Consider the following 11,930-nt stretch of genomic DNA (forward strand, 5'->3'; position numbering starts at 1 on the left):
GTTTATTTTGATACTTTATAGAACTTTAATGCACCAGTCAATTGTAACGACGGCCCCCTAGGTCCGGGGGTATACCGGGGATAGCCGGGGAAATGGGCCTTGTGTTTACCTTCCAGGTGCCCCCCCCCCCCCCCAGTGCCGGGTGAATGCGGTTTTTGCAAAATATAGCGGGGAATGGGTCAAACCTAGGGTTCCTGGGGTGCGGGGGCATTTGGCGGGGATTTTACCATCTGTTCGTCCCCGCAAGGTGGGGATTTTACACGGGGTTGGCCGAATCAAAAGTCAAAGTCCCCGCTAATCCCCAGACCTGGGGGGGGGGGGGGGTAGGTGGTAACAATTGACTAGTGCATATCTAGGACATTGACATAAGAGAACGTATATTATTTGATTTATTTTTTAAACATTCAACAAGTATATACAATGAAAATATAGGCCATTGAAGAGAAAATACACCGTGGTTATTTATGCGTGCTGATCAGCGAGTCAAGATACAGGATACAAGAATCGGATATTTGATATAAAAGCACAATTGCCCATAGCTAAAGAACTTCATCGAACAGTTTATATAGTGCTGATAGACCTGTTATGTCGCGTAAATGTCAAAAAAATAAAATAGCGACATTTATGGAAGCCAGAACTAATAAGCACAATGAGCTATTTTCCGAAAATAACCGAAAGGAAAGAGGTTTTATCATTTGATTACGATTCCCCATAATGCAATGCAGACGTCAATGTGGAAGTATTGGAGTCAAAAGATAATACATGTAAAAACCAAGATCTATCAAAACGTATTATATGTTCAAAAACATTCAACACTTTTTTAGATTTCCGATAAATCATAATGAGTTGTAAATTTCAATAAAAACTATACCATTCATAAACTTTTTTTAAATACAACTCGTGGACGTATCTGTGAAATATATATACCTGTACCTGAGCGTAGGGATATGATTGGCCGTTCTTTGTTATTATGCCCCATTTCGAAGAAGCGGGGGTATATTGCATTGCACATGTCGATCGGTCGGTCACTCGGTCGGTCGGTCGGTCGGCGGTAGGTCGGTAGACCAAACCTAATCCGATATAATATAGTTCTAATACTATAGTATTCTTATGCTTAAAGGGACTGTACACCAGATTGGCACCAACAAAGTTTTTTTTTCTGTAACGAATCTCAGGACAATTGTCTAATAGAATGTGTTACGCTTTGATATCATAATTTTAAAAACAGGTAACAAAATGTAAAAACAAATGCCAAGTTTATGTCAGTTTTCGACAATTTTCTTTTTTTTATCATAAGGAGTACAGCCCCTTTAAGGCCCTCAAACTTAGTAGGGAGTTTGTTAATGACCAGCGGATGGCCCCTATTGATTAAGGGGTCAGTAGTTCGATGGTCACTGTCGTGGTTCCCTTCAACACAAAAGACTTGTCCGATTGATAACTAGAATATGCTTGGTCATACGGTCCTCAAACTAAGCGAGGAGGTTGGCCATGACCAGCAAATTGCCCGTATAAAGTTTGAGTTCAGTAGTTCAAAGGTGGACACAAATGACTTCTCCAATAAATAACTAGAGTACGTAGGGCCTTAATTCTTCAAAGTTGCTATGGACGTTGGTTATTGCCAGCAGATGACCCATATTGATTTTGAGTTCAATAGGTGAAAGGTCACGGTCGCGATGACCTTGGACACGAAAAAGCTTGTCCGATTGATAACTAGAGTATGATCGTTTCTTCGGTCCATAAAATTGGCAAAAACAGCAGATGACCTTTTTTGGTTTTTTAAAGGTCAAAGGTCATGGTCGCGGTGACCTTCGGCACAAAAAGTTTGTCCAATTAATAATAACTAGAGTATGAATGAAGGCACTGATGCCAAAATGAGCTGATTCTGAGACATAAAATAAAAAAAACCAAACTGTCAATTTGTAAGAGTGCAGCTTTAAATATTCGCAGTTTAGGTTGATGCAACCTACTTTTTTGTATTTTTAATGTACTATTGAGTTAAACTCAATTGACTTTATGATAGAATAACAGATGATAAGTATATATATTAAAACATATTTGCCTTTAAAGATGCTGGTTCTAATGACATTTATAGCTACGTGGCCATAAAATCCCAAGTTAAAAAAGCGCCAAAATATCGCTTATATTTTTTTATTTGGTACACAAATCACATGCCTTTTTTGGTTTTGGTCTTTTAAAGTCAAATGAGCGAAAGATTATAATGCATTCAAATGTAAGAAAAATATTTTATCGTGTCTCTTTGAAGCTCAATTCCTTAATTGCAATTCCGTGCGGAATAGGTTGACGGGTTGTTCTGATTTTCGTACCTACTTCCATTATAATGTTCTCTGATTGTGATTTAACCTTAACCAAAATTGGCAAAAAATAGCCTATATAGTCAATTAATTGCAATCAGTGCGGTATTGGATTACGGTGTGTTCTGATTTTCGTACCTACTGCTTTTGTAATGTCTGCAAATTTTGACTGCGCTCGCATAATATGTCTCAATCAATTTACCTGCCGGTGCGATTATTGCAAAATAATTGCTTGTGATCATATCTAAAAGAAAAGAAAAGAATTAACAAAACAATGGTAAGCATTAAGCATAAAACTTTATTCATCTATAAACAGGATATCCACAAAAATACAAACAAATTCCACCTTCCAAATTTCAAAGTAACTGTTATTAAATATTTTTGGATTGCCTATGCATACGTGTCAGATCAAATGTACGCGTTTATTTACTGATAAATGCAACCATTTTTTTAATAATCTATTTACGGATATTTAAATAAATTTAATAGTTGTTAATCAGTTTTAAATAAATATGCAAGTTGTAATGTATATGTAAAACATTCTAAAGCAGGGCCGTGAGAAGGAGAGTGCATGTGTATGTTATTCTAAGTCAGAGAGTTACCATGTGTCCCTTCCTGAAATCATGTGTCCCTTCCTGAAATCATGTGTCCCTTTCTGAAAGGAGGTGTCCCTTCGTCCCTTCCTGAAATCATCTGTTCCTTCCTGAAATCATCTGTCCCTTCCTGAAATCATCTGTCTCTTCCTGAAATCACCAATGCCTTCCTGAAGTCATCTGTCCCTTCCTGAAATCAAGTGCCCATTCCTGAAATCATGTGTCTCTTCCTAAAAGAAGGTGTCCCTTCCTGAAATCATCTGTCCCTTCCTGAAATCATCTGGCCATTCATGAAAGTAGGTGTTTCTTCCTGAAAACACCCATGTGTCTCTTCCTAAAACAAGGTGTCCCTTCCTGAAATCATATGTCCCTTCATGAAATCAAGTGCCCATTCCTGAAAGCAGGTGTCACTTCCTGAAATCATGTGTCTCTTTCTACAAACAGGTGTCCCTTCCTGAAATCATCTGTCCCTTCATGAAATCAGGTGCCCATAACTGAAATCATGTGTTTCGTCCTGAAAGCAGGTGCCCCTTCCTGAAATCATAAGTCCCTTCGTGAAATCAGGTATACCTTCCTAAAATCATGTGTCTCTTCCTGAAAGCAGCTGTCCCTTCCTGAAATCAAATGTTTTTCCCTGAAATCAGGTTTCGTTCCATAAACTATGTGTCCCCTATTGAAATAAGATTTCTATTAAAGTTTTACAGTGTACAGAAAGAATGATATATAATCATAAGAAGTATCAAACATAGTAATACAACTAAGCTTTTTTGATGTTAATAAATTATTATAAATTATAAAAAAAAACACTGGCCAGCTTCTGTTTTAGCTTGTTCGGTTAGCGCAGTGGTTAGCATAAGTTAGCCCTTCTCATCTGAGCGACCCGGGCTCGATTCCCGGCCTTGGCGCATGTGAGTTAGGCGTGTGGTCACTAATACGGACAGGTAGGTTTCCTCCGAGTAAGCCGGTGACCCCCCCCCCCCCCCCCACAACACAAGACCACACTCTCGTGTAACACTGTGCCAACGAGAATGATAAATATAATGTAATATTTTAAAATTAAATTAAGCTTGTGTATGGTTTTAGCTGAAGTAAATAAAAAAAACATAACTGAAGTAACTATATTAAGTAAATGAATCGTTTCTTGGAGTTGTTCAATCACAAGAAGCTGTGACGAAACTCTATATAATTTAACAATAAATTATCTATCTTCAGTAAGGAATAGTTTCTTGTAAGTTGTTCAATTACTTTTCGCTTTAAATAAACACTACACTTTCTAAAAAATTGAATGATCTATCTTTAGTAAAGGAAAAGTTTCATTTTTAACAACACTATTATTCTAAACATAACTGTCATATCTTGATGTTTGAGTTTTCACCATTTTACTCGTTTTGCTTAACAAAACTACTTGCTTGGTTCATACTGGACAGAGATGCACCTACCATTCAAGTGTATTAGCAGTCGCAGTCCAGCTGAAACTGACGATTTTATATGTGGGATGAAGGTCTCAATCTTACCGAGACTGTCAATGTAACACGTGATATGTAAGTCCCAGTCCAACGGAGACTGGCGATGTAACACGTGAGATGTAAGTCCTAGTCCAACGGAGACTGGCGATGTAACACGTGAGATGTAAGTCCTAGTGTAACGGAGACTATAGATGATAACCGTGGGATGTAAGTCCTAGTGCAACGGAGACTGGCGATGTAACACGTGAGATGTAAGTCCAAGTCCAACGGAGACTGGCGATGTAACATGTGAGATGTAAGTCCTAGTGTAACGGAGACTATAGATGATAACCGTGGGGTGTAAGTCCTAATGCAACGGAGAATGGCGATGTAACATGTGAGATGTAAGTCCCAGTACAACGGAGACTTGCGATGTAACATGTGAGATGTAAGTCCTAGTGCAACGGAGACTGGCGATGTAACACGTGAGATGTTAGTCATAGTGCAACGGAGACTGGTGATGTAACACGTGAGATGTAAGTCCCAGTCAAACGGAGACTGTCGATGTAACACGTGAGATGTTAGTCATAGTGCAACGGAGACTGGTGATGTAACACGTGAGATGTAAGTCCTAGTCAAACTGAGACTGGCGATGTAACACGTGAGATGTAAGTCCCAGTTCAACGAAGACTGGCGATGTAACCAGTGAGATGTATGTCCCAGTCCAACGGAGACTGTCGATATAACCCGTGAGATGTAAATCCCAGTCCAACGGAGACTGGCGATGTAACACGTGAGATGGAAGTCCCAGTCAAACGGAGACTGGCGATGTAACACGTGAGATGTAAGTCCCAGTCCAACGGAGACTGGCGATGTAACACGTGAGATGTAAGTCCTAGTCAAACTGAGACTGGCGATGTAACACGTGAGATGTAAGTCCCAGTCCAACGAAGACTGGCGATGTAACCAGTGAGATGTATGTCCCAGTCCAACGGAGATTGTCGATGTAACACGTGAGATGTAAATCCCAGTCCAACGGAGACTGGCGATGTAACACGTGAGATGTAAGTCCCAGTCCAACGGAGACTGTCGATGTAACACGTGAGATGTAAATCCCAGTCCAACGGAGACTGGCGATGTAACACGTGAGATGTAAGTCCCAGTCCAACGGAGACTGGCGATGAAACACGTGAGATGTAAGTCCTAGTGCAACGGATACTGGCGATGTAACACGTGATATGTAATTCCCAGTCCAACGGAGACTGAAGATGTAACACGTGAGATTTAAGTCCCAGTCCAAAGGAGACTGTCGATGTAACACGTGAGATGTAAATCCCTGTCCAACGGAGACTGGCGATGTAACACGTGAGATGTAAGTCCCAGTCCAACGGAGACTGTCGATGTAACACGTGAGATGTAAATCCCAGTCCATTAGAGACTGGCGATGTAACACGTGAGATGTAAGTCCCAGTCCAACGGAGACTGGCGATGTAACACGTGAGATGTAAGTCCTAGTGCAACGGAGACTGGCGATGTAACACGTGATATGTAATTCCCAGTCCAACAGAGACTGAAGATGTAACACGTGAGATTTAAGTCCTAGTCCAAAGGAGACTGTCGATGTTATACGTGAGATGTAAGTCCCAGTGCAACGGAACTGGCGATGTAACACGTGAGATTTAAGTCCCAGTGCAACGGAAGTCCCAGTCCAACGGAGACTGGCGATGTAACACGTGAGATGTAAGTCCCAGTCCAACGGAGACTGTCGATGTAACACGTGAGATGTAAGTCCCAGTCCAACGGAGACTATCGATGTAACACGTGAGATGTAAGTCCCAGTCCAACGGAGACTGTCGATGTATCACGTGTGATGTAAGTCTCAATAAAACCCATCTAACAATATCAAACGCGGGCAATATCTTTCAAACTAACCAAAAGTGTCAATGCTACATGGGTAATGTAAGTCCCAATCGAACCGAGACTGTCGGTGTTAAACTTAGGCAATAAGTCTCAAACTGAACGAGACTGTCGATGTAACACGTATGGTGTACGTCTCAATCTAACTGAGATTGGTGATGGTAAACGTGGGATGTAAGTCTCACTTTAACGGAGGCTGTCGATGTAACACGTTAGTTGTAGTTAGTTAGTCTCAATCAAACCGATCGGTCATATTATACTAGTATGTGAGATGTAGGTATCATTCTAATTGAGATAGTTCATGTTTAACCTGATATGTAATTCTTATTCCTATTGAGACTGTTGATGGAAAATGTGAGATGTGTCAATCAAACCGAGACTGTCGATGTAATTAAAGATATTTAAGACTCAATCTAACCGTGACTGTCGATGTTACACGTGAGATATCAGTCTCAATATTACCAAAACTTTCGATGTTATACGTGAGATGTAAGTATCAATCTAACCTTGTCTGACGATGTTTTACGTGAGATGTAAGTCTCAATCTAACCGAGACTGTCGATGTTATACGTGATATGTATGTTGTGCTTTTGGTTTGTGTTCTTGAGAATATGTCCTTCAGAATTAATTTCAGTATACGTTTGAAATCTAGTATGCATTTTTCAAAAGATGATTTTCTGATCGTTCACGTGAACCATATCTCCGACATTCAATAAAGAGATTGTTTTATTATTTTTTATTGCAATTCACCTGTGTGTATATTATGCAAGTAAATCATCATTATATTTAAATTGAATAAGTCAATATGACGGTGTTATATATAAAAACACGAAAATTGAACAGTCCACATTCATCATATAGAACATATACATATAAATAATATTTCACATAGTTTGTGGGATATAAATTGTCCAAAATATGATAAAATATAAGTATTCACAAGATGCTTTTGGATTCATATCATATTACTTATAGCATGCGGTCTAAACAAAACAATTATATACATGTATGACAATACTACAATTTACATAATTCCAATAAGAAAGATCCCAAGTCGATAGTACCAAATCAAACATTTTTTAGTTTTAATTTAACTTGATAACAAGAAGAGTGTTTTTATATCCATCAACAATCAGAGAGGAAGTTCGGCTGCTGAAGAATAAATCCTGCGGTGAGTCCAGTCCGTCTTCTTTCCTTGCCAGTGTGGTAAACTTTTTCTTCCCGTCATTGTCAACCTGCAGCACTGTGTCTTTGCAGCAGACGAACACGTGTCCAGCAGGTGTCACGTGTACTCCTCTAGGTTGGTTCATGTCAGGGTCAGTGAGAGAGGCCAGCTTGTTGCCGTTGTTGTCTAGGGTGATCAGTTGATATTGACTGTTGTTTGTGATGTAGATTGTCTTCCCGTCGTTACTGATGGCAAATTTCCCCACCGTTCTATACCCATACTTGTCCGCGTACAGCATCTTCACCTTCTGTCCCGACAACGTGTAGACGTACAGGGCGTTACCGGAGGAGATGTAAAGCTGGCCACCATGATGAGCTGCGGCATAACATCCATGGGTGAAGTTTAACTTCCTCGACGTTACGAATCTCCCTTTCGTAGCATTAATGAAATAAAGTCCTCGTGTATCAACATAATCACTGTCAACACAAACGACCACTTCATTTCCGTCAATGTGGCACACGTCCGATGGAAACCACGGGACACCACAGTGGTCGAGCACCCTGTACTCCTTGTCCAGGAGCTTCACTTTACAATTGTCATAGTCTGCTATTACAAACTCTCCACTAGGCATCTCGCATACGCCACGGATAACACATTGATATTCGTCACCCCTCACCTTCATATTGTACTGCTTGTACTCTGCAACACTGAAGACGTGGTTTGGATCGAAAAGGGGATCTTCTCGCTGTTTGGTTGTAACATTTTGTTCTTCAATTGCTCCAAAGGTCTTTACTGAAGATAAAAGTTCTTGTATAAGGTTATTGGCTTGAAATGTTACATTGTAACACTCAATGGCTGATATGCCACGAAGATTATCGCTTGCTTGTGAAATCATATCCTGGCTCTTTCTGTACGCAATATATGATTTTGACTCGCTTGATATTGATTTTGTTTGAAAAGCGGCAATCATGTTTTGCAGTTCGATAGTCATTTTATCACAAGTTTCGATATCTTTCTTTATATCGTTTTCAAGTTCAGCTATCATTCCGTCCAAGTCCTGTAAAGTTGCCTTCTCAATATTGTCAAGGATTTCGTTGATCTTTTTACGAATGGTTTTTAATTCATCAGAAATGGCTACCCGCGTCTTTTTCAGAGATGTCGTATTCTTCATTCTTGCTTCTTTCATCAGCTCGAATTGCTTTTCAAGTTCAGCTATCTTCTTTGGAATTTGTTGAAACTCAATATTTCTCTGAATACCTTTTGCTACATCTGGAATGGGATGGATTTTGGAGCATTGTCTGAAACAAAGAAGTTGTGAAACAGTTGTAATCAGATCTGCATAAACTGAATATGACCTTGCTTATGTGGGACAATGTTAAAGAAAATGATTAAAAATTTGACGCAATTACGTATAGATAAGTTACCGTTTTGTGTCTTAATGGCGCACTATATAGGTTGATGCAAACATGATTTTATTTTAGTTTTTAATGCATTATTATGGTTTATTCATTTGACTTGATTGATCAAAACCAGAAGAAATATTTGTGTACAGATTCAGTGATTGGGGAATTTGTGGCCACGTAGCTATTAATTGAAATCACCTTTTGCATGTTCAAAGACTTATCTTTTTGTAAAATGGACTTATTCATAAGCCTTTTTTGTTTTGATCATGAAAAGTCAAATAAGTTAAAAATAGTAATTGATAAAAACAATAAAATAGTTTTGCATCAACCTATGTTATGCGCCTTTATATTGACGTTTTCTTCCTTCAAACCTGTGGTCCACGGCGGCACACGAATAACAGCAAAGGCGCATAATATAGGTTGACGCGAAAAATGCATGATAATGTCTAACTCATCTTTTATTTAAACGATCGAAACCAAAAAGGCATGTGAAGTGTATACGTATAAAAAAATATCAATGATATTTTGTACTTTTAAAACTGGGTAATTTGTGGGCACGTGGCTTTAAAATGAATTATAAATGTATATAAAGGCTGATATTTCTTTAATATACACAAGTCGTAAGCTTTGTTTTGTTTAAAAGTCAAATGAGTTTAACTTTATAATGCACATATAATAATAATAATAATAATAATAATAATAATAATAATAATAATAATAATAATAATAATAATAATTAATAATAATAATAATAATAATAATAATAATAATAATAACTATTATTATTATTTGCATGAACCTATGTTGTGCACCTTAAACTTGTCATATTTCTAACATACCTGTGGTCCACGGCGACGCACACAGGACAACACAACTGGTCATGGTCACCACATACCAGCTTCAGTGCCTCCCCGGGGTGCATCCCGCATCTCTCCAGGGCGTCCACAACCCCTGGGGCTGCCTCCCATTTCTTCACGTCCTTCTGTCCGAGTACCGCGTGCTTCTGATATAATCCGTTATGTTTTGAAACACAGTTTTGGCAGTAATATTTTGTGCATTGAGTACAATAATGGTGAGCTTCGGTGTTAAATCCGTTCTCTTCACACGGAGAGCAGGAAAAATCATGAATGAAGTCACAGCCCCTCTGAATGGATGATTCAAACTTAGAAGCCATTTTCGTTTTTGAGATTAAAAATGACTCACAAACTAGTTCACACAGTCAGTTTCTGTTTATTTGAAACAAGGAAGTTAATAATTTTGTACTCCGCTGATACGAAGAAAACCAATATTTCGATCAAATCTACACTGATATATATCACGATATCAAAATGATAAGCGTATTTAAACCGTTCTCAATTCACAGTCAGTTTTCAAATACAAAAATGTTTTTAAATATGCCGTACTTTATTCCTGTGTTAACATTTCGAAATGTTATCGACTGTCAAGTGGGCCTTATTACACCTGGGTTTGCCGAAGACTGCCGAGTTGTAACGATTGTCTATTCGGACCATACCGGAGATGGCCGAATAGTTGTAGGAAGTACTTTTCCTGTATATTTTATAGCGAATTGGCCCATTTCCACGAATGATAACCATGAATTCTAGTGCTTCACGAACCCCAACACCATGTATGGGAAGAAATTGATGATCCAAAATTATTTTCCATTTTTTCTCTCTTGAGTTGAAAAAGATTCACGAACTAAATCAAAATATAGATGTTCATTCAGCCACGTTTGTGTATTTGGTTACAAGGAAGTAATTGTTTTGTACTGAAACGAAGAAACCACAAATTTAGATCAATGTCACACTGACATATTACACAATATCCAAATAATAAGCCTTGTTACAACCTTGCTTAATTAACACTATTGTTCTTCAAATCCAAACCACATTTTAATCATGCCGGGATTGTGTCCCGTATTAATTTCAATAGAAGTTCACGACTTCTGGTTTAGTAGGCCTTTCTACACTCGAAATGCGCAACGAAATAAATATATCCCGAGCTTGCCGAAGACTGCCGAAATGACACGATTCGGAATACCTTGGTCATTTTCCATCGAAATCAACCTCGGGTGTATGCCGGTACATCCATAGAAAAGTTGCTGTGTTTTAATATGCATTTTGTTAGTTCAAATTGATTGCCGGGCGTTAAGTGTACCATGGCATTCAGGGGCGGATCCATGATTCGATATATGAGGGTGCGTAACTTAGGGGCATAACATTTTGACTTGCAATCCTCCCTCAGAACCGAAATTTATTTGGTTTAAAGTGTGAGCAGGGGTGTTTGAAAGTACTCTGCGATTTATTTTAACACTTTTCAGCCCGAATTGGTGCATTTTGAGCTTATTACATTTTTTCTCTCCTTTATCGAAATTAAAACTAAACTTGGACGATTTAAAGTGTGTGTGTGTGGGGGGGGGGGGGTGAAGAGTGTTCAAATATATTTCTAACAATGTAAACCGTCCAAATTCATCCGAGGTTGTTTTCAATAGAAAATGGCCGGATGTTCCATATGAAACCGAGCGAGCTGGAGATGGACGTTTAGTTGGGGTCACACAACACTATTTTTTCATTAAAAAATATAATGTGAAAGTGCCGATTAACACAAAAAATAACACTCAGTTGTAGCGGTTTCACGACCCCGAACAATTCATTTCCGAACTATTTCGGAAGAAATTTCCACGTGTGTACTAAACCTTAACATTTAAGGTACTATTCCACCCCATGCTTAACAAGTAAGTTCATATATACCAAGTAACAGATACACCAACTAATATAATATGTACCAAGTAACCCTACTCTACACCAAGTAACCTCAAGTACGACAAGTAACCTCAATTACACTCAGTAACCTCATTTACACCAAGTAACCTCAAGTACACCCAGTATCCTCATGTTCATCAAGTAACCTCATTTACACCAAGCAACCTTATGTACACCAAGTAACCTCATGTACACCAAGTAACTTCATTTACACCAAGTAACCTCATGTACACCAAGTAACCTCATGTATACCAAAAAACCTAATGTACACCAAGAAAACTAATGTACACACAGTAACCTTATGTATACCAAGTAACGTCATGTAAACCCAGT

The 11,930-nt window shown here is 38.7% G+C and overlaps 1 protein-coding gene across 1 annotated transcript; it reads right to left on the reverse strand.

Annotated features, from left to right (window-relative positions):
* Window positions 1-7,007: 7,007 nt before the first annotated feature.
* LOC128216792 (uncharacterized) lies at window positions 7,008-10,817 on the reverse strand. Its single transcript, XM_052923454.1, has 2 exons — window positions 9,675-10,817; window positions 7,008-8,730 (listed from the first exon to the last, which is right to left on the reverse strand). Exons 1-2 carry the CDS (start codon window positions 10,007-10,009, stop codon window positions 7,353-7,355), a joined length of 1,713 nt encoding a protein of 570 aa, XP_052779414.1. The 5' UTR covers window positions 10,010-10,817; the 3' UTR covers window positions 7,008-7,352.
* Window positions 10,818-11,930: the final 1,113 nt, after the last annotated feature.

Source organism: Mya arenaria, chromosome 14 (assembly GCF_026914265.1).
Source record: "Mya arenaria isolate MELC-2E11 chromosome 14, ASM2691426v1".
Classification (NCBI taxonomy): Eukaryota; Metazoa; Mollusca; class Bivalvia; order Myida; family Myidae; genus Mya; species Mya arenaria.